Below are 23,670 nucleotides of genomic sequence, written 5' to 3'. Positions count from 1 at the left end.
AGACAAGTTCATATATCAATTAAAGGGTAGTGCTTTGCAGTGCATTGTCAAATGGTTTGACTCACATACGTTTAAAATGTAAATAGAGGGAAAATAGAAATATATATGTATTTCGGTAGCTCATGAACGCCTAAACTGGGCACGTACTCTCTACCAATGGCAAAGCCCGTTGTTACTGCTCTTGTCCAATAGTGTCCGCTTTCACAGGGCAGTGGGTCCATTCTCACCGCGTTTGTTCCTTCGATGTTGGCAGAGGGCCGCTGTCCTAGCAGATATTGGTATAATAGCCTAAGCACTTCAAATGGTGAGGTTTGTCTTGTTTCGCGCGTCCACTTCTTAATTCTACTGTCAAGGAGAGTTCTACAAAAGAGGAACCAACACGAGTAAGCTAATGTGCTAAGATTGTAACTGGAAGTATCAAGTTTGTGTACACGGGTAATTTTGCAGATTTAATCCAACAAGAGGCGCTAGTTAGCTAACATAGCCAGCTAAATACTTCATTTTGTTACCGAGGCGGAGTTGCTTGTCATAGCGAGCAACATGCCGGAATATCTGGAGGACCCGTCTGTTCTCACCAAAGATAAACTCAAGAGCGAGCTTTTGGCCAACAATGTTGCTCTCCCAACCGGAGACCAGCGAAAGGAAGTTTATGTGCGTCTGTATCTGAAAAACTTGACGGTGCAGAACAACAAGATCCTATCTACAGACGCCTTCTCCAGCGACGAGGAGTTGCTTGTCCCGGTAGTGTCAAACAAAAGTCGCTCGGGCAGGGTGAGTTGTTGTAAGATTTCTTTCCCGCGCGCGAATATAGTAATTGCAACAATGTTTCCATTGTGAATGTTACAAGTAAATGTAGAAAAGATGTTACTGTTTTTGAAAGGGTGTTTTAATCTCCCCTTTAAAAAAAACAGATGTGATTTGGTATTGTAGGTAATTACATTTTATTTAATTGTTTTACATGCATAACATTTTAAATATCGTTATTTTCAATTACAGCGTGTTCCATCTCGTTTAAATATAAAACGAACACATTTTAGCTGTATTGTATTACAAATCAGTTTAAAGTTTCCCGCTTAAAATATCTGCCACTGCTGAATGCACCCTAATGGAACCCCGTTCTCGCCACTCGTGTTTTGTGTGTAAATATCCGTACTACTTAAAATGTCGAGATATGTAAGTAAACATGTCCATACTAAACCGATTTTGAGATATGTAAATCAAGGTTCGAGATACTAACTCGAAATTTAGATATTAGAACATAGAGTTCCTTCAGAAAGTATTCATACCCCTTGATAACATTTGTTGTTGAGCCTAAATTCAAAATATATTAAATTGATTTCTCTCACACCCATCTACACAATACCCCATAATGACAGTGAAAACAGTTTTACAAATGTATTAAAGTAAATACAGAAATCACATTTACATAACTACTCACATGGCAAGAGCTTTGCACATCTGGATTGTACAAAATGTGCACGTTATTTTTGAAATTCTTCAAGCTCTTTCAAGTTGGATGTTGATCATTGCTTGACAGCATTTTCAAGTCTTGCCATAGATTTTCAAGTAAAAACTGTATTTCGGCTACTTAATGTCATCTTTAGTCTCAAGGTGAAATCCCTGAGTGGTTTCCTTCCTCTGGCAACTGAGTTAGGAAAGATGCCTGTATCGTTGTAGTGACTGTGTATTGATACACCATCCACATTTGAATGAATAAATTATTGCTCAAATGTCTGCTTTTATTTTTACCCATCTATCAATAGGTGCCTTTTTTGTGAAGCATTGAAACACTTCCTTGGTCTTTTTGGTTGAATCTGTGTTTGAAATTGACTACTCGTCTGAGGAAACTTACAGATAATGTGTGGGGTGCAGAGAGGTAGCAGAGAGGTAGTCATAACTTTTTTTAAACACTATTATTGCACAGTCCATGTACTTATTAAGTGATTTTACTCCTGAACTTAAGTATTGCCATAATAAAAGGGTTAAATACTTAATGACTCAAGACATTTCAGCTTTTCATTTTTTTTTTTTTTTTGTAAAAATGTCTAAACAACGTCACTTTGACAGTATGGATATTGTGCGGAGACCAGTGACACATCTCAATTTAATCCGTTTTAAATTCAGGCTCTAACACAACAATGTGGGAAAAGGCAAGGGCTGTGAACTTTCTGAAGACATTGTACCTGTCAATGTAATGTAGGACTAGATTGGCAGTTCTTAAAAACTGAACTCTACAGTGTTTTGTCAAGTATCAAGGTAACAGCTGTCACCTTCATGTGTAATAGTCTGGGTGTTTTTCCTAATCCACCAAGCCCCCCTTTCTTATTTGGGAAAGTTGTTGGACTGCTTTAATGAAATTATATTTGTGAAGCATTTGTGAAGAACAGCTGTTCTTAGGGTTAGTGTACTGTATAGTAGGCCTACAAAATTGGAATGCATTGTATGCGTGCTTTAAAGAAAAATGTATTCAGATGCGTACACCTTGTTGCAATGCATCGGTTGTGAATGACTGAATGAAAAGAACTGCTTGCTGACACAACTTCTGCAGTTCACACTAGTCTTTGTACATTGAGGTGAGGTTACGCTCACCTCACCTGTATTTGCTCAGTTTTAGGGAGGGAACCATTGACATTTGTTGAGAGGTGTGGACAGTGAGAATATCAATCACTTGTCTTCTGCCCACAAAAACACTGAAACTATATGATTCAGATTGTTTAATAGTCACATGTACAGGGTTGCAGGGTACAGTGAAAATCTTAGGCTTTGAGCTCCAACATGCAGGACTAGTGAAGTAAAATTATTAAAATTGTAATAGAAATAGCACTATAGATGTAACTGGCAGTAATGAATGAATAAATAAATTGGGGTGGAGGCAGAGTAAAGAATGTTGAGGGGGTGGAGTGACCATGCGGTTAAACCATTTAATCTTCTCGGAGTTGTGTATGCAGAAGAATTTGAAGTTATTAAACGTCTCCACGCGGCACTGATGATGAGGATGGTTCCTTGTCCAGCCTGGTTCCTGCTGAAGTCCACAATCGGCTCCTTTGTTTTGCTAACATTGAGGGAGAGGTTGTTTACCTGGCACCACGCCATCAGTGTCTACCTCCTCCCTGTACGCTGTGTTGTTGGTGATCAGGCCTACTACTGACATGTCTTGATGGAGTTGGAACTGTGTGCGGCCATGCAGTCATGGGTATACAGATAATACAGGAGGGGACTGAGGATGCACCCTTGTGGGGCCCCTGTATTGAGGAGGTAATGTTAACCAACCTTCACCACTTGGGGGCGGCCCATCAGAAAGTCCAGGACCCAGTTGCATAGGGAGGAGTTCAGTCCCAGGGCTGTGTATTGAGCTTATAGGGCACAATCCACGGGAAGCTAGAAGTTCAATCAAATTATATTTTTACTTACTGTCCCGGTGGGCAGGACGGTTGTTCATTATGAAGAGTGGAATTGGAGACTAAAGACAACACACCCACGTTTGCAAAGTCTGTTTAATAATGCGTTATGTTAGGAATCCCTTATTCTCCCTGTCATAATGACCAACCATCCTGCCCCATGGCACAGTAAGTTGAAATTAAATTGAACTTCCCTCTGACTGTTTTTGTGCAACCCAATAAGCTAGGAAGCAACAATGGTGTATGCAAATACACACGCATTGCTAAAAGCAGCTAGTGTCACAAGTGGTGGACTCCACAGAAGGGATGGAGCTGGACCGGAGAAGTTTTGTTTATGTTAGGGGAAAAGTCTAGGTATGCAGAGAAGAGGTAATGGAATTGAAGGAAATCGAGGTTCCTGGTGTGGAGGATAGGGCTCTTTTCCTATTGTGTTTCTCTATTGAGGAAATACTTTCTGTGGAAGTCTGCATGTATTCCCTTATCACTGAACATATGTTTGGTTAACTGTGTGTGTAGGCTAGTACTTTTTCATTAGATTTAAATGCTATCGTAGCAGTGCTCTTCCTGGTGTTTACATATAGTCACCTGACTCCCAAGCATGTCTGTCTGTGATTTACAGCTTACCATAAAGCAGTTGAGGCAGTCATCCACTGGCACACTCAGAACTTTAAACACTTTTTCACTCATAATAGCTATCAAAATAAACCTTTTGGGATAAAAGTGAAGAAAAACTGTCCCCCCCCCCCCAAAGGTTTAGTTCAACTAAGGTTGAATGGTTTATTGTCATTTGGAGTGAATTGTTTCACATGCAGCAGTCATCATAAGGACCACAGATATGAAAACCATCCATAACGGTGGTTAGCCATGTGCACATCATGATTCACAACCAAGCAGTTTGTTATAGTTTACCCCTGAAGCCACATAACATAGTCAGTTTCAATATTACTTTGCCATGCCATGATTTCTGTCTGAATAGAAACAACTTAGTCAGACTGAGAGCATTATGGAAATCTCGGCGATCATGCGACCATATGTTAAACCATATTGTTCTGCAATGCATTGACGCAATCTTCATTCCATGTAATTTAAACCTCTAGTGTACAAACCTTCTGCAAGTTGCCTAGTTCAAAACTTAAAGCACAGGGATTGTCTGGGCCTTGGGGCTAGCCATGACCTCAGTGCCTTGATATCACTTTTAAAATGTGTGGTCAGAGAGCGGAAGATAAGTGAGGGAATAAACTGGATGTCGGGAATTTTATTTTTCCCGTTATTTCTTCCTTGGAATTCTGTGATTATGTAATGTGCTCAGCTGGGCTGAATCCAGCTCCAACTTTACTGAGGCCTACAGTAAGGAGTCTAGTATAAGCTAGTGGGAGACTGATAGCTGCTAAATCCCCCTGTGTGTCTGTCTGGGATTCTTTCCCTCTCTCTCTTTACTACTCCCACCAAGGTTTGCACATTTTGTGGAATATTCAGAGGTGGAAACTTAATGTGGGAATTAACGGAAATATATGCAAATTAATATGAATACCATTTAAATTTTGTTTTTGTTGCATTGCATATATTTACCATATCATATGGAGACAAACCTTTTACCTCATCATAATTAGACATAATTAAAATGATTAAATCCTTCCAAAAAAATAATGTGGGAATTGAATTGAACTTTAATTAATGAGTTGACTCTTCTCATGGGATGATTTCACTGAACAACAACAGAAAGGGAATATTGAATGATCCATTGCATCTCCCAGAAATATTTTCAACATGCATCTGTAAAATGATAGTTTCTAGACTAAGGCTTTGGTTGTCTTCCTCTCAGGCTTCCATGTCTTCTCCCTGGACCTCCTCAATGTCCACCTCTTGAACATCAGACTCTGGGGCCTCATCTTCACTGTCACTTTCCAACGTTGTTGAGGGTGGCTTGTTGTCAGGCTCAAAAAGCCTCAAATTTGCCCAGATGGCCATCAATTTTTCAACCCCTGTATTGGTCAGCCTGTTGTGTGTTTTGGTGTGTGTGTTCCCAAACAAGGACCAGTTGCGCTCGGAGGCGGCTGATGTTGGTGGGGTTTGGAGGAAAGAGCCTCAGATCCACAAAGTCCCTTCCACCAGGTTGGTGATGAGATATGTTGGCACAACTGCCATATTGCATCTCCATCCCAAAGCCCTTGCTTGGAAGTGTACTTCGCCAGACTGCCAAGAACCTTGCCCATGGTAGTGATGACACCATAGACCTTGTTGATCTCATACTTGGGGTCCAACGTGGATGCTGCGGCATGTACGGGCTTCAGGCAGAAGTCTTCACACTTTTTGATGCCTTTCAAAACGTCAGTTTCCTCTGCATGGCGCAACAGTGAAGTGGGTAGGGCAGTACAGATTTCTGCAAGCAGAGTCTGAACATCAGACAGGATGGTATTGTCTCCCTCTATCTGTGCAATGGCTACTGCTATAGGTTTCAGGCTGCTTACCACACTCTCCCAAAATACATAATCCAGAAGGATCCTCTTGATGGGGCTGTCCATATCGGCAGACAGTGATGTGGCCATTTCTTGGAAAGACTCCTTCCTCTCCAGGAGACTGTCAAACATGATGACAACACCACCCCAACGGGTGTTGCTGGGCAGCTTCAATGTGGTGCTCTTATTCTTCTCACTTTGCTTGGTGAGGTAGATTGCTGCTATAACTCTGACGCTTCACATACCTAACCATTTCCTTGGCTCTCTTGTAGAGTGTATCCATTGTTTTCAGTGCCATGATGTCCTTTAGGAGCAAATTCAATGCATGAGCAGCACAGCCAATGGGTGTGATGTGAGGGTAGGACTCTCCCACTTTAGACCAAGCAGCCATCATGTTCACAGCTTTGTCTATCACCTTCTGTGGTCCAAGGTCATTGCCTTCAGCTCATCTGCAATGTACAGACTGGTGTGTCTGTTGTCCCTTGTGTCTGTGCTCTTGTAGAATACTGGTTGAGGGGTGGAGATTATGTAGTTTATTATTCCTTGACAACGAACATTCGACCACCCGTCAGATGATTGCAATACAGTCTGCTTTCTCTATGATTTGGTTGACCTTCACTTGAACTCTGTTGAACTCTGCATCCAGCAAATGAGTAGAGAAATAATGTCAGTTGGAGTGGTGTATGCTGAGCAAAGAACATTCAGAAATCTCTTCCCATACACATTTCCTGTGAGCATCAGAGGTGAACCAGTTGTATACACAGCTCGAGCAAGACATTCCTCAGCATTTCTCTGACTACGTTCCTCCATTGAGTCCAGGAGGACCATAAGCTGTTGCTACCAATAAGGTGTCTGATTAATCATTTTCACCTCGAATAGAAGTAGAGGGACTTTTGTCAGAGGGTGCTTGTTGTAAATGCTGAGGGAACTTTATGCACTTGTCCAGATGATTCTGCATCTTTGGTGCATTCTTCACGTGATTTGGCACAGTATTTGCAAATGTACACAGCTTCTTCTATTTTAGCTGCAGTGAAATGTCTCCACACATCAGATAGTGCCTGTGGCATTTTCCTGTAAAGATACAATTTAATGTACAGATAAATTAAGCAGTTAGATTAAACACCTCCTTTGTAAGATAAATGTAAAAAATATAAATATATTTTGTTCACTGTTATTTAACCAGGTAGGCTAGTTGAGAACAAGTGCTCATTTACAACTGCGACCTGGCCAAGATAAAGCAAAGCAGTGCGACACAAACAACAACAGAGTTACACATGGAATGAACAATCATACAGTCAATAGCACAATAGAGAAGACAAGTATATATACCGTGTGTGCAAATGAGGTAAGGCAATAAATGGGCCATAGTGGTGAAATGATTACAATTTAGCAATTAAACACTGGAGTGATATATGTGCAGAAGATGAATGCGCAAGTAGAGGCTCTGGGGTGCAAAGAAGCAAAACAATAAATAACAGTATGGGGATGAGGTAGTTGGATGGGCTATTTACAGGTGCAGTGATCTGTGAGCTGCTCAGACAGCTGGTGCTTAAAGTTAGTGAGGGAGATATGGATCTCCAGCTTCAGTGATATTTGCAATTCGTTCCAGCAGAGAACTGCAAGGAAAGGCGGCCAAATGAGGAATTGACTTTGGGGGTGACCAGTGAAATATACCTGCTGGAGCGCGTGCTACGGGTGGGTGCTGCTATGGTGACCAGTGAGCTGAGATAAGGCGGAGCTTTACCTAGCAAAGACTTATAGATGACCTGGAGCCAGTGGGTTATGGCGACGAATATGAAGCGAGGGCCAGCCAATGAGAGCGTACAGGTCGCAGTGGTGGGTAGTATATGGGGCTTTGGGGACAACGGATGGCACTGTGATAGACTACATCCAATTTGCTGAGTAGCGTTTTGGAAGCTATTTTGTAAATGACATTGCCGAAGTCAAGGATCTGTAGGATAGTCAGTTTTGCGAGTGTATGCTTGGCAGCATGAGCGAAGGATGCTTTGTTGTGAAATAGGAAGCCGATTCTAGATTTAATTTTGGATTGGAGATGCTTAATGTGAGTCTGGAAGGATAGTTTACAGTCTAATCGGACACCTAGAATATGTGGACAACTACAAATACCTAAGTCCGTACCGTCCACAGTAGTGATGCTGGGTGGGCAGGCAGGTGCAGGCAGCGATCTGTTGAATAGTATGCATTTAGTTTTACTTGCATTTAAGAGCAGTTGGAGGCCACGGAAGCAGTGTTGTATGGCATTGAAGCTTGTTTGGAGGTTTGTTAACACAGTGTCCAAAGAAGTGCCAGAAGTATACAGAATGGTGTCATCTGCGTAGAGGTGGATCAGAGAATCACCAGCAGCAAGAGCGATATCATAGGTGTATACAGAGAAAAGAGTCGGCCCGAGAATTGAACCCTGTGGCACCCCCATAGAGACTGCCAGAGGTCCGGACAACAGGCTGGTGAACCAGCCACGGCAGTCATTTGAGAAACCAAGGCTGTCGAGTCTTCCAATAAGAATGTGGTGATTGACAGAGTCGAAAGCCTTGGCCAGGTCGATGAATACAGATGCGCACAGTATTGTCTCTTATTATTGGCGGTTATGATATCGTTTAGGACCTTGAGCGTGGCTGAGGTGCACCCATGACCAGCTCGGAAACCAGATTGCATAGCGGAGAATGTATGGTGGGATTCGAAATGGTCGGTGATCTGTTTGGTAAATTGGCTTTCAAAGACCTTAGAAAGGCAGTAGGATAGATGTAGCAGTTTGGGTCTAGAGCTTCTCCCCCTTTGAAGAGGGGGATGACCGCGGCAGCTTTCAAATCTTTTGGGATCTCAGACGATACGAAAGAGATGTTGAACAGGCTAATCGGGGTTGCAACAATTTTGTCTGATAATTTAGAGAGAGAGGGTCCAGATTGTCTAGCCCTGCTGATTTGTAGGGGTCCCCGATTTTGCAGCTCTTTCAGCACATCAGCTATTTGGGTGAAGGAGAAATGGGGGAGGCTTGAGCAAGTTTCTGTGGGGGGGTGCAGGGCTGTTGACCAGGGTCGGGTTGCCCAGGTGGGAAGCATGGCCAGCCATAGAAAAATGCTTATTGAAGTTCTCAATTATTGTGGATTTATCGGTGGTGACAGTGTATCCTATCCTCAGTGCAGTATGCAGCTGGGAGGAGTTGCTCTTATTCTCCATGGACTTTACAGTGAAACATGTATGGAAACAGGTGAATTAACACTCCTCAGTTAGCAGGCTCATGCAAGCTAAAACCCACATGGTAGCAGAAATTAACAAATTAGAAATTATTTGAACACACTTTGCTGTAGGCTACTATTTACTAGTTAAACATGTATGTCATATAAAATATTCACCACACCCAGTATTGTAATCAAAATAGAAAGCATGTAGTCCTTGGCTCAGTGTAGTAGTGTGGGCTCAATAGCATCTAATTTGTGTGCAAGATCTTGCGAATCGGCTGCATGTGATTGAAGAATGCACTGTGTATGCAGAGGGTTGCAATTCCATTTAATTGGGGATCGTTTAACCAAAATATGCCACAAGACCTAGAGTTGCCTTGTGTATCTCACAAAAGGATCTCTGTTATACTTATAAACATTTTTTTGATGAATTTTAAGCCAAATTCCCAGGCTTAAAATGTCTTAAAAAATCAGGAAATCTACTGACAGGTTTCCAACCCTTTGCAACCCTACTCCCACCCCATCAAATGTTCTATGGCAGAGTTCCAATGGAAAGTGGCAAAAACCATAGAAATAGAGTTATAGAACTTTCTGATTCCTGTCACTTTTTTGCTCGCATCATTATAAGTCAGTCAGCCAGAGTATTCCCAACTCTTACCACCTCTGCCATGCTCAGTTTAATGTGTAAGGAATTTGATTTGCTATCGGCTGGCCAATTGTAGAGTTGTAATCTTGGTGGGGTAAACAAAACATGGGATGCATGCCTGCAAAGCCACGACACATAAACATAGCTGATATGGCAGATTTGTTTTAACAAATCTGGTTTCTACATACAATTGAGATGTACAAACTATGACATAAGGGGATGACAAGCAGATAAGAGGCAATCCGTAATTTCGATTAAGACAATGAGCAAGTGACAATGGACATGGTCAATTTAACTTTGTTCAGCACTTTTGAAATGTACAGGAACAGAATTCAGAACATGGGCCATTCTTAGTGTACTCCCTGTACACGTCAGAAGCGTAAGATAAATAAATGGGGCATATAAACAGACAATGAAAGCTCTTACAATATTCTATGATTACATTTCTCTAAAACAGGTTTAGGCTGTTTGTGCACCACCAAGTTAGAACAGTAGGTGAAAATAGACTACACAGCCACTCCATTGAATAGCAGGCTAACGTTAGTGGTTTCTTTGCAACGCTTGCAGTTAGCTACTGACTCCTTCCAAATTACGCATGGTTGAATTTGCGATTTCCAACTTGTTTGGTAATCTTTATGTACAATGGTTGATGAGAACCCATATGTTCAATCTACAATTTCTCTTCATATGACAAGGATTTGTCAGTAGGTTGTCAACTTGATGACGACTGTTGACTGAAAGTAAAATCAGTCCAATCAAAGCTACTGTAGAGAAGGTGATTTGATGTCGTGTCATTCTATCTGTGGCTAATGACCTTGAGTCTTCTTGGATGGGCACTTCTAATATAACTCTGACAGCACCCAAGGGGTTTACCCTGCAACGCTCCATATTTTCTGCTGGCTTGCCCCACCACCACATAAAGCGCGGAGCTAGGCTGAAACACCTGCATTTTGGAGCTGCCTTATTCAAGAAGAAAAAAAATAGACCATGTTTGTATGCGGCTTTATTAACTCAATGATATACAGTACTGGTGAAAAGTTTTAGAACACCTAAAATACTTTTTTCTACATCGTAGAATAATAGTGAAGATATCAAAACTATGAAATAACACATGGAATCTGCCATGTAGTAACAAATAAAGTGTAAAGCAAATAACGACTTTGCACACGCTTGGCATTCTCTCAACCAGCTTCATGAGGTAGTCCCCTGGAATGCATTTCAATTCACAGGTGTGCCTTCTTAAAAGTTAATTTGTGGAATTTCTTAATGCGTTTGAGACAATCAAGTTGCGTTGTGACCAAGGTACAGAAGATGGCCCTATTTGGTAAAACACCAAGTCCATATTATGGTAAGAACAGCTCAAATAAACGATGTGAAATGATAGTCCATTACTTTAAGTCAGTCAATAAGGAACATTTCAAGGACTTTCACAAAAAGTGCAGTCACAAAAACCAAGCGCTATGATAACTGGCACTCATGAGGACTGCCACAGGAATGGAAGACCCAGAGTTACCTCTGCTGCAGAGGATAAGTTCATTAGACTTCCCAGCCTCAGTATGTGCAGCCCAGATAAATGCTTCAGTGTTCAAGTAACACGCATCTCAACATCAACTGTTCAGAGGAGACTGCGTGAATCAATCCTTCCTGGTCAAATTGCTGCAAAGAAACCACTACTAAAAGACACCAATAAGAAGAATAGACTTGCTTGGGTCAAGAAACACGAGCAATGGACATAAGACCGGTGGAAATTTGTCCTTTGGTCTGGAGTCCAAATTGGAGATTTTTGGTTCCATCCGCTGTGTCTTCGAGACCTGGTGTGGGTGAACGGATGATCTCTGAATGTTAATTTCCCACCATAAAGCATGGTGGAGGAAGTGTTATGGTGTAAGGGTGCTTTGCTGGTGACACTGTCTGTGATTTATTTTCAATTCAAGGCACACTTAGCCAGCATGGTTATCCCCAGCTTTCTGCAGCGATATGCCATCCCATCTGGTTTGGGCTTAGTGGGACTATCATTTGTTTTTCAACAGGACAATGGCCTAACACACATCCAGGCTGTTTAAGGGCTATTTTACCAAGAAGGAGAGTGATGGAGTGCTGCATCAGATGACCTTGCCTCCACAATCCCCTGACCTCAACCCAATTGAGATGGTTTGGGATGAGGCAGACCACAGCGTGAAGGGAAAGCAGCCAACAAGTACGCCGCATATGTGGGAACTCCTTCAACACTGTTGGAAAAGCATTCCAGGTGAAGCTGGTTGAGAGAATTTGGAAAATCTCAAATAACATTTTGGGTTATTTCATAGTTTGTGTGTTCACACTGTAGAAAATAGTACAAATAAATTGAAACCCTTGAATGGGTAGGTGTTCTAAAACTTTTGACCGGTAGTGTATATGAAATATTAGTTCAAATCGACGCATGGCTTTTATTCCAGCTGTTAAGGAATATGAGTCGGTAATGCATGCACAGAAAGTGATATGGTTGTTTAGCTCTGTGGAAGAGGTGACCTGGGGCTGGGCAGTCCGATATGGTCGTGCACCCTAGGCCAAGGTAGAAAATACCCCCTTTCTATGAACTACAATCATCAGACACTTTAAAAAAAATACTAGGCGACTGCCGGTTGGCCGCTATACCTTGCCTGACTACTCAAACTGAATTGTTCCACTGCTCATTAGCTGTGTACTTCAGTCTGACACTGCCGTCATTGAAGTCGTTTGTGGTGACATCAAAATGAGGTGTGTTGTACAAAACGACGTAATCAGTGATCGGATCATCTCTAACCAATCAGAGTATCAAAGCTAATGGAGAATTTTGAAACCGCCGCTTTACCCACGTGTGTTCTGTGTCTGGCCCAACCCATCAGTTTCTGGGACTAAACAGAATGGCTAGAATATTTGTCCTTTCTATAAAAATACTTGTCAGCAGAGGGGAGAGATTCTCTAAAGGCCCCCCTTTCGACAAAAATTCTCTGCAACCTGGTTGCAGGGGGTTGAAGCTGAGCTACGAACTACGAATCAGGTTTGAGGAGTTAACCTTGGTAAACTGGTACCACGGAAGTGGCTCACCTTTTTAGCCAGGTACATTTCTACAGCAACAACTCCTTCAGAACTAACCTCTTCCAGGGCAGGCTGACTCCATTTATCCTGAAAGCAATGTCTGCGCCACGAGTTGAGGACCAATGAAATCGGATACCCTTCCTCTAGCAAAGTTTGTCTCAACATCCCCTTCATTTGAGGACAAATTCAATATTTTATTAATTATACTGAACAGAAATATAAATGCCTCATGCAACAATTTCAACGGTTTCGCTGAGTTACAGTTCATATAACGACGTCAGTCAATTGAAATAAAATCATTAGGCCCTAATCTATGGATTTCACATGACTGGGCAGGGGTGCAGCCTTGGAGGGGCATAGGCCCACCCACTTGGCAGCCAGGCCCAGACAATCAGAATTAGTTTTCCTTAACAAAAGGACTTTATTACTGAGAGCATTACTCCTCAGCACCAGACCCACCCCTCAGACGATCCTGCATGGGAGGAAACCGGATGTGGCGGTCCTGAGCTATCGTGGTTAAACCTGGGCTGCGGTTGTGATGCCTGTTGGACGTAATGCCAAATTCTCTAAAAACGACATTGGAGGCAGCTTATGGTAAAGAAATGAACATTCAATTCTCTGGCAACAGCTCTGGTGGACATTCCTGCAGTCAGCATGCCAATTGCAAGCTCCTTCAAAACTTGAGACATCTGTGGCATTGTGTTGTGTGACACAACTGCACATTTTAAAGTGGCCGTTTATTGTCCCCAGCACAACGTGCACCTGTGTAATGATGATGCTGTTTAATCAGCTTCGAATCTTGGCAAAGGAGATGCTCAGTAACAGGGATGTAAACACATTTGTGCACACAATTTGAGCGAATATTTTTTTTGCGTATAAATGTATAATTAAAAAAAAAAGTCATGTTTGAGGTACAAGCACTTTACATGTTGCGTTTAATATTTATGTTAAGTGTCAAAAAAAATCTTAAAAGAAAAATGTCTCACATTACACATTCAGTAATGACAGTATTTGCTTTCCAAACTGTATATTTTCTCGCAATTGTATTTTGACATTTGCGAAAGGCAAACTGACAGCCGCAATCAACCATTGACATATATAGATGGCAGTTCCCATTCAAGTCAAGACTAGCATCCATTGCTAGTGTACCCATGAGTTTAAGTCAAAACCCTTCTATGGATTATATGTCTATGCCCACAACGCAACAAGCTATTCCATAGATGGAAGGAAAAGGGTGCTTGTGCATTGAGCACACCAAAGATGGCATTAACGATAAGTAATAAAATGCTTTGTAGTATACCGCTCTGTTTGATCTCTGGTTGTTTGTTTTACCGCCTTTTGATGGTTTAGTCGTTCAGCCAGCGTGTAGCATGAACAACGCAATGTGTAGAGTATTGTTGTGTAGGTTACCCCTGAATGTTTAGACGAGGAAATCCCTTCATCCTCAGGACAAGGCGGACACACTACATTGGTAGAGGCAATTGTATGTTTAATGTACACTGAGTGTACAAAACATTTTAAGAACACCGTCCCAATATTGATTTTTTTCTGAACATCCTCAATTTGTTGGCATGGACCCGACAAGGTGTCAAACATTCCACAGGGATGCTGGCCCATGTTGCCTCCAATGTTTTCCCACAGTTGTCTGGATGTCCTTTGGGTGGTGGACCATTTCTTGACACAAACTGTTGAGCTTGAAAAACCCAGCAGCGTTGCAGTTCTTGACAAAAACCAGTGCGCATGGCACCTACCACCATACCCTGTTCAAAGGCACTCAAATCTTTAGTCTGTCCTTCGTTAACCTTTCTCCTCCCATTCATCTACACTGATTTTGAAGTGACATCAATAAGGGATCATATCGTTCACCCTATCTGTCTGTCATGGAAAGAGCAGGTGTCCTTAATGTTTTGAACATTGTGTATATGATCCATGACTTGCATTAGGCAAACATCTTTCTGATTAATCTGAACGGGTACTTGTTTATTTACGAGTGGTGTTTATCAATCTTGCGGTGGTTTAGGTCAGGAGATGGTGTAAAACTAGCTCTGCTGATAATTAGTGTGTGATTAGAAACCTTTTTACGGAGTTTAACATCTCTGGTGTTGCTTGCGAAAGCAGCCCAGGGAGCGCTCTCTCGCGCTCTCGCTCTCTCTCTCGCTACAGAGGTTATGTGTGGATTTCAAATGTTAAACCCTGTAATGTTCAGTAGCAGAAAAGGGATTGCAGCACGAATTGAAGTGCATTTAAAATAACTCAGAAATATAATTACTAGAATGGGCATTCCCATTCAAGTCATGGTTCTGTGATTGGTGGTAGGCTAATTCTGTGACTATAGATCTCAACACTTTACACCAATCTGACCTCTGTGATCCCTCTTTCACAGAAAGCCACGAGGAAAACAGACAAGCCTCGACCAGAGGACCTGGATGTGACTGAGCTGACCAGTGAGGGCCTGAAGGATGAGTTGCTCAAGTATGGAATCAACATAGGACCCATCGTGGGTGAGTCAGTCAGTAAGAGTTGGGAATTAAGAGTTGTATTGAATTTATTTTAGTAATGGACATTATTGAATTTATTTTAACAATGGACATTGCAACAATAATCTTCATTTATGAATAAAGTTGTGTTGAATTCATTTGAATCATGTCTGAACTTTTGGCAACCTCCACCGATAAGAGTGATTCATAAAGTTCTATTGAATTTATTTGAATGTCTTGTCATGGCAGCCTCAACCCGTAAGCTGTATGAGAGAAGGCTCCAGAAGCTGTTGGACCAGGGTCCTCCTGAAACCGTGGCTTTACCGGTGGTCATCACTCAGGTAGACAGCAACCACAACGGCAACTCTGACTCAGACCGCTACAGCGACAAGGAAGAAGGTAAGAAATGGAACAGTCAGTCATCCTCTTTATTAAGGGTGGCAGGGTAGCCTAGTGGTTAGAGCGTTGGACTAGTAACCGAAAGGTTGCATGATTGAATCCCTGAGCTGACAAGGTACAAATCTGTCGTTCTGCCCCTGAACAGGCAGTTAACCCACTGTTCCTAGGCCGTCATTGAAAATAAGAATTTGTTCTTCACTGACTTGCCTAGTTAAATAAAGGTAAAATAAAAAATTTGACCAAGTTTATTACAGATTCAAATCAGATTTATCTTGGCAGTTTACACATAAGATATTTTTTTCCGGAGATACCTACTCTCAAACCAAATTGGCCCTCTGGGATAATACAAATCATGGATTGATTGGTTGGTCAATAGACTGACTGACAAAGCACGATATTGCTGGACATTTTGTGTTTAGAGGTGACTACAGAACCAGAGCCTGTCCCAGTCCCCATGGTGGAGAGACCTGTCAGAAGCAGAGGGAAGACCCCAGTCACCACCAGGATTCGCAGCAGCCAGCACAACCGGGTAAGTCCCTCTTTGTTTTCAATTTTAACATCTTTATTTAATCAGTGGACAAAAGCATATCCTCACCCTAGGTCAACCTCATGGTTTGCATTCCTTCAAATCTCACAGTACAGAAGTGTTAAAATCTGAGTTAAATAGCATGCATATCTCAAGTTGTGATTTGGCCCCAAATGCTACACATTTGGCAATGATGAGTAGTCCCATTAGAGGATATAGGATGTGCAGCGGCACAGCTGGGGTCAATTAAACTGGTCTCTAATAAACAATTTGAGAGCGAGGAAGTGTGTCCTTTATGAGATGCCTATAGGGGTGTGAATCACGTGTGTGTGGAAAACAAAGCACCAAATGTCTTTCTGAAGGACCCTCTCTGTGTGTCTGTCTGCTGGGAGTTAGTGCAGCAGGCTTTGATTTCAGAACTGGCCACATGACTTGGATTAGCTTGTTTTTTTTCCTTTGCCACTGGGTGCCTCTAGTCCACTATTATCGCTCGCTCTGTCCCTGTTTCATTCTTTCCTCCCAAGAACATACTTAAAGCCCCTGCTTATTATTTTTACTTTTCTTTGCATATCCTTTTCTTTTAGGTTCTTAACAAAATATATTTTTAAGCCACTTTACTTTTCTCCTCTTTTCCTGATACTTTGGGAGGTGTTGGTGACATCTGGTGTCTCAAATCCTGAACGTCCCAGATGGTAACCTATTCAACTGAAGATGCCGGTCTCATGTGGATATTGTAACCACATTAAAGGGATAGTTTGAGATTGATCTACTACCTCAAGTTAGCTGTTCCTGTGCGTTTCCAGTCATGGGCTAACTCTAGTTAGTGTTGTCTCGCACCTCTTAACTTCCTTCATAATGGAAGTATAGACAACATCAGAATGGTATCCCAGAGTTCATCTGACTCTGGGGAAGTCGATGGGCTTCATTGGCAAAATCTCGAACTGTCCCTTTTAAAAGCAACTTTACTCACTGATGTTGGCTTTGTACGGTGTGTTCTCGAAGAGGTGGAAGGTTGGGTGTGCTGAGACATTTGTGTGTTTTAGATCTATGCTCCGGAGGAGGAGGATGATGATCTTGAGGAAGAGCATCCTGTGTTGAACATAAAGAGACCATTGAGGAGATCATCTCATAGAGTCGACCAGATGGTCCCTGCAAGCGATGATACTGTAATATACACTGAGCCTATCCATCTCCTTGGGTTTGTGGTGCAATGGAGAAGTGTTTAGCTTGATAATCACCTTTTTTTGTGGATAGTGTTAGTCATGGTATATATTTAAGGTTTATTTGAAATTGTACGCATTTGCAGCTAAAAGCTGAATTGCAGCATACAAAGGCCTAAATAAGTAAAAATTAAATGTTGTCGACAATTAGTAAAGCAGCATTAAGCTGTCTCACAAAGGCATAGGCTGTCTTAATTCACTGGGTTCTCTACATCCACTATTAAATATTATATGTTTGGATTTGGGAAGCTACTTTTGTGTGGGTGGGTGTGTCCCCCCTTTCACCACATCACCTGGTGCCACTGTCCTCCTCATATATAGTGAACAATGAACACTAACACAGGTGGCAGGTCTCGCCTTAAGCCTAGGTGCATGATTACCTCAATTATTACGCAGCTTCCTCATTCTCCTCGTCCTGCTCCAGGATGTCTCTGAGCTATCAGCTGGTGAGGGAGTTCTTCACCCTCCAAGAGAGGCAAAGACCAAGGCACCTCTGCTTCTGGTGGGTTTGTGATCAATAGACATGGGTTTTTGTCATGTCCTGAGTAAACTTTCCACTGACTCATTAGTCAGTCTTCCCTCTAATTTCCTTTCGCCTCTCTCTCCCCATCTGTCATGTTCCAGGAAGTCCTTAAGGAACCTAAGCCTATATTGGCAGAGAAGCCAAGCTCTAAGTCCACGCCCTTACTGCATGGCCTAGCCCATGCCCAGTCCACTAGGACTATCCATCAGGTTGTCCTAACAGCCAGGGCCGAGTCTCCATCACCCAGACTGACTCAGGTACCTGTGAGGTTCACTGTGGTTACTTGTCACTCACTGTCACTATGAATGGTTGTTGTGTTCATGGCTCGGATTGATATTGGAAGTTGTTTAATGGGTGTACATAGCTAATGGTCACGTAGTCCCTGTGGTGTCTCTTAGTCATAGTAAGATATGTGGGACTGTGCCATTTTGCATATTTTTTTCTTAATGTTGAAGAGTCACTCACCCACCTGACATTTTGGCTATTTAGTCTAGTACTCTAAAGTCTCTACTGTGTCTTACCATCAGTCTGTCCCTGACCAAGCCTTCCCCCTGAATGTGAATGCTGCTGCGCTCTGGTTCCCCAAAGCCAAACCCAGCGGGCCCCCAGTCAAGAACCCCAGCCACGGTGTCCCTGAGGGGCACAAAGGTCTAGAGAGCCCCCACTCCCTGGCAGACCTGTAGGAGGGTGCTTTCCTTGCCCCTTTCACGTATTCACTCACTGGGAGATAGAAATAGCCTTTTGGTCAATCACTGCAAACTAGAAGTGATTTGTTCCATTTTAATGTATACATTTGTGTGTGAGCATACTTTCCTAACTTTGTTGGTTTTGATGTGCTTCTCACCTGTGCGACTTAACGTTAACAATGGAGACACAAGATGATGTAATCATATATTCGAGAGAGCCTGCTTCTTCAGGATCGGGACGTCGGTCCCAAGATAGAACGGGTTCAAGTGAGGTGTGGCATTAGATTGAGTTTATTGAGGCTGTAACACTGCAGGTCAAAATACATTTAAAAGATATGTCAAACAAAAAGAAGTGAATGATAAAAAATGTGGATCGAAACAATAATAATAATAATAATATATACACATTTTCAACTGTAGCAATGTTAAATGACCGCTGGGTGGTGGGGGCAGGGGGAGAGTCTGTTTGGAAATGTCCATAGGGACCACAGGGGTGCCCGATGTAACAATTGTAAATGTCCATTGGGGGTGGGTGGGGGCAGGGTAATGTTTATCTGGGAGGTTTAGGAAGCGGAGATTTTATCTTCTTGACCTTCCTGCCACACCTGGTATTTATTGTAGGTGTCCTGGTGGGCAGGCAGACGGCGGAAGTAGGGGGTCCAATCAAAAACACATTTTTGCCAATAGGTACGTTTATGTTAATTGTGTAGATACTATAGTCCAAACCTAATTTCTCTATCATAATCCGTTCAAATGGTATTGCCGTTTTAACCTTTGTAAAATGGCCCAAATTAGGGTCACTAAATCAATGGAGGTCCGACAAAAAGGGGCGGCAAACCTGGAAAATAGCATCTTGTCGAATCCGAAGGACATAAAACAATATAGAGGTAAGATGTTTATCGATTTTGAGACGGGACAGAAGATTTCTCACAAAAACAAGCATGTCTCTGTGAAATGCGTTTGAATTTGTAACTTTTTTTACATTTAATTTAGCCCGTTCATGCTAATTTAGGTTTTTGCGACTTGCAGACTACCACCACAACATGTCAAATCCTCAAATGTTCCTGCGAGAAAGCGGCACCGCTCTGTCAAGAGTTCGGTGCTTATCGGATGTATTAGGTTACAAAATCCAACTTTTGGGATATAATGTTAGCCCCCACGGAATTATTCAGAACATGTATAATCTTGTCTTGGTAAAATGTATTTAATAAAATAAGGGAAGTGAAAGTTCATCACCAAACTGTGTTTTCGCCCACTCTGGGCAGAATTGGTGGACAACCTAGAGGAAGCCAAATGAGATGTGGCAATAGAGACAGCGGAAACTGGGGGGACTGGTGGTAAAGGAACTATGGAAGGTATGCTCACCGCTCCCTTCTACAGTTCTAGCTAGTCTCTAGTCTCACTATTAAACTGGTAGAGCTACATGCCAATGTTTCGTTCCAATGGGCATACCTTGATGCCAGCCTGATTCACTGAGCATGGTTGGATGATTTGATCAATTTCAGGATGGGTTCGGAATAATTTACATACCATGTGTAAACGGCGTGTGCAGCACAAAGCCAAACATCTCGACTGTTTCAACGCAGTGGACAAGTTTGACACCTGATGTAAGAAGAACTTCCTGGAAGATTTTTCTGCCACCAAGACCAAAGACCTTTTCATCCACTTCGAAAATCAATTCTCGTTTGTTTCTTGTGTGTTTATCTAATTCTAAGCCGAAAGCCATTCTCTTGTATTCTAGCTGTGCTGTGATGAGGATGGTGGTCTTCCTCTCACTCTGACAACGAAAGCTCCCAGTCGTGAGCTAAACACCCTACTCAATACAGCTCTTTTAGAGGTTTGTGACATCTCTCACGTGCTATAGTACTTGGGACATCACTCTGTATTGAGTGTTTTTGTCTGCTTTTTGGATCTGTTCACAATTTGCTCAATGCTCTGAACACTGGCTATTTGTTTTGGTCTCACTCTCTTGCCATCAGTCTCTCTCCTGGGTCTGTATGGATATCAACCAACCTCTTCTATAACTGATATTTCTAATCCATATCTGTGGTCATCTCAGGATCCTGTACCAAGTATCCATGCTCCAGTAGGACAGAGCATAAGACCCCTGAAACAATGGCCTCTGGTGTGTATATGAACTTAATCACACTGTCCTCTTAGGATACACACTACTGTAATATTGCTCACTGGATTTTAAATGCACCTGTATAAGTGATGGCCAGACTCTTCTAGTATAGGATACTGATCCAGTGTGTTACTTACCCTATCCCTGTTAAAGGGGGTACCACAGGAAGTCCGCCCGCTCCAAGTAGCCAACTCTTCCCCACTACCTCGTTTGTCTGGAAATGACCCCTTGGCCTCCTTCACCGTCAGGCCTGTAAGCTACGCCTCACACACCCCCTCATCTCCATCCCTGAAAGAACAACTGGAATCCCTATCATCTCTCTCTGCCAAGTTTGACATGCTGTCCAATCGCTTTACTCGGGTATACAGTTTAAAGTATATTGTCCAATAGTTGTCCTCAAGAGTTCTGGTCTCCTCACAATGGTTTGTGGTGGTGGGACCTGGAATTTGGAACTTAATTCTGTTGTTGAGGAGTGAAAGTGATCACACTGTTTTTCCTCAGACATGGTATAGTTGTAAACATATGGGTGATGATTGTGAATGGGGCTACTGTAGTGTGTGTGTGTGTGTGGTGTACAGCTGTGTGAAAGATGTGAGGGGAGGGAAAGAAGACTAACCCCAATACTCACCTCTCTTTGACCAGCAGGATCAGCTTAAGTGTAAAAATGACCTCGAACCTAAATGGAAACAGCAGAAAAACACCCCCTTCCTCTCCTCTGTGACCCCAGTGAGGGGGCAGGACAGTGTCTCCTTGAGTATCTCTAAGGAGCCATGGGTACGAAAGTAATTCACTGCTATGCCGTATGCATGTATTACCTAGGGTCTGTGCTGGTTTGTTTGTCATGGTGGTATTATTCACAAGACAAGGTAATGGTGTTTGTCACAAGCCTTGGGTTTACCGGTGGTTTGGTCACATGGGGCATAGGACTGCAACAGGGCCATCTAGTGGTCTTTAGGAGTACACCCTCTAGCCTATCCCAAAAATAATACCCCTCTAGCCCTTATGTGAAGGTGGCGGTTTTGGCATTGACTTGGTAACACGCAAATGGAACAATGTCTCATCCTCACCCTAATCGCTCCGTGTTGGCCTCAACGTCTAAGTAATGTGTACTAAAATATGTGTGTTGCAGGTGGAGAAGATAGCATCTGGTGAGCAGACACCCAACAGGGTGGATGAGAAGGATATCCTGAAGGAGATGTTCCCCTACGAGACCAACACTCCAACAGGAATCAAGTAAGACTGCTTCACAGGAATGACAAGCCTGTGGTCTTGACTGACTGCCTTGTTCTATTGGCATACATAAACTTCTTTAATACATCCTTGCTATATCTGGCAGACTCCCACACAGTTTTGTCATTCCTGTAAAGCAGTCTCCTGTAACTAATTTAAGCGTTTGATCGTTATACTTGCCTGATGGCAACTCATGTGTGGAATGTCACAATAAATCTCAACTTTCTTCCTCTCTCGTCCTTCTAGCGCCACCTGTCGACGGCCCATCCGAGGGGCAGCCGGCAGGCCCCTAAAGTCTGGTGACCTATGGACAGATGAGACCCTCCTGCACTCCTCTCACTCTTCCTACACAGAGAGCCGCACCGCCACCGTCCACAGAGTCCCCACCCTGCCCCCCTCTACCAGGCTGTTAACGTCAGTGGCACCCCCTGCTGGAAAGGCCATAGCACCACCCCATGGCCTGCCTGTCTGGCTGAAGCTGCTGCTCCTCGGCATTGTAGCTGGCTTCATATTCTTCATCTACCAGACCATGGAGACCAACGCTATGGCCCCCTTCGGAGGGTCCTCAGATTCCATGCAGACCAGTGGCAGTGAGGTCCGCAAGTGAAGCCTGGAAGACAGTGCTCTGGCAGCATAATGTTACTGCCACCACTTTCATCGTTCCTCACTTCCTTGGCATTTTTGTTTTTTCCCCCTGTTTCCGTCACTCATAATTGGTTAAATGGTCTGGTACGGGAGCCTAATCTCTATCGATGCCTCCTGAAGACGACAATGTCCAAAATGATATATTGAACTTTGAAGATGACCACCACTTCTCATTCTAAAATGACAATACTGTCTTCTGTTTGTTTCAGTCTGTCCTTTCCCCATCTGTGAGGCTGAGAGAAAGCCAGTCGCACCAATGATCTCCAGAGAACGTACATACACCGAAACAGTGGCTTCCAAATTATGTGAACTTGCCTTATATGGTCTATGTTTTAGTTTTACATCTCTGCATGGTGTAATCGTATGATTGCATTTGCCGGAGTCTGTGAAAGAGAATTGCCTGTGTGCGTGTCTGTGTTTAACACGGTTTGCTTTTGTAATGCTGTCACCATAATCTAATGCAGTTATTAGCAAAATAAACAGTCAGGCAAAGACTGAAGGAATTTCAACCAATTGTATTCAGATATTCTTGATCGAATCATGTATACAGCGGGTATGTGTGTGAGATGGGGATTCTTAACTCATGCACACACAGCTCTTATGTCTTTTTTTTTTTATTGAAATTGTCTGTGGAGCCTAATTAGTCATGTATGTATTCATTGTAATAAATAATGTAATATCCTATCAATAAAACTGTAATATGTAAGGATAATGTCTATTGAGGATTTAAACTTTATTTTTTATTTATTTTTTTACTAAACTTGAAACGATAATAATGTGATTTTTAAAGCACCATACAAAAAACCCAAGGACACTGTACAGCAAAGAGTAAAAACAAAACGAATATTAGCTGTGAGCAGCAATGAACAGGGTTCACAGCATGACAAAGGAAACCAGATCGGTTATAAAGCAAGCACTCTGTTTCTACATGAGAATGTGCAATAAGTGCAATAAGGGAAAGGGTGGGATACCAGTCAGTTGTACAACTGAATGCCTTCAAATGAAATGTCTCTTCCGCATTTAACCCAACCTCTCTGAATCAGTGAAGGCATTACCTAGTTTATCTCTGAATACCACAAGAATGA

General features: G+C 42.5%; 1 protein-coding gene across 10 annotated transcripts; it reads left to right on the top strand.

Annotated features, from left to right (window-relative positions):
* The first annotated feature begins 141 nt into the window (after nt 1-141).
* LOC118392277 (lamina-associated polypeptide 2, isoforms beta/gamma-like) lies at nt 142-23,297 on the top strand. Of its 10 annotated transcripts, none has more exons than XM_035784085.2 (14): nt 142-771; nt 15,138-15,255; nt 15,481-15,630; nt 16,050-16,159; nt 17,200-17,322; nt 17,801-17,878; nt 18,001-18,156; nt 20,091-20,192; nt 20,327-20,422; nt 20,645-20,710; nt 20,864-20,962; nt 21,356-21,484; nt 21,840-21,943; nt 22,187-23,297. In XM_035784085.2, the coding sequence occupies exons 1-14, from the start codon at nt 541-543 to the stop codon at nt 22,545-22,547; spliced, it is 1,923 nt and encodes a 640-aa protein (XP_035639978.1). In that variant the 5' UTR covers nt 142-540; the 3' UTR covers nt 22,548-23,297. The 10 variants fall into 10 exon arrangements, with proteins under 10 accessions (XP_035639978.1, XP_035639976.1, XP_035639974.1 ...); XM_035784083.2 differs by having other exon boundaries at nt 21,353-21,484; XM_035784081.2 differs by having other exon boundaries at nt 20,864-21,070.
* The last annotated feature ends 373 nt before the right edge of the window (nt 23,298-23,670 follow it).

This window comes from Oncorhynchus keta, chromosome 13 (assembly GCF_023373465.1).
Source record: "Oncorhynchus keta strain PuntledgeMale-10-30-2019 chromosome 13, Oket_V2, whole genome shotgun sequence".
In the NCBI taxonomy this organism is placed as follows: domain Eukaryota; kingdom Metazoa; phylum Chordata; class Actinopteri; order Salmoniformes; family Salmonidae; genus Oncorhynchus; species Oncorhynchus keta.
Note: the sequence above shows the minus strand (reverse complement) of the source record. Positions and strands in the feature narration are given on the sequence as shown.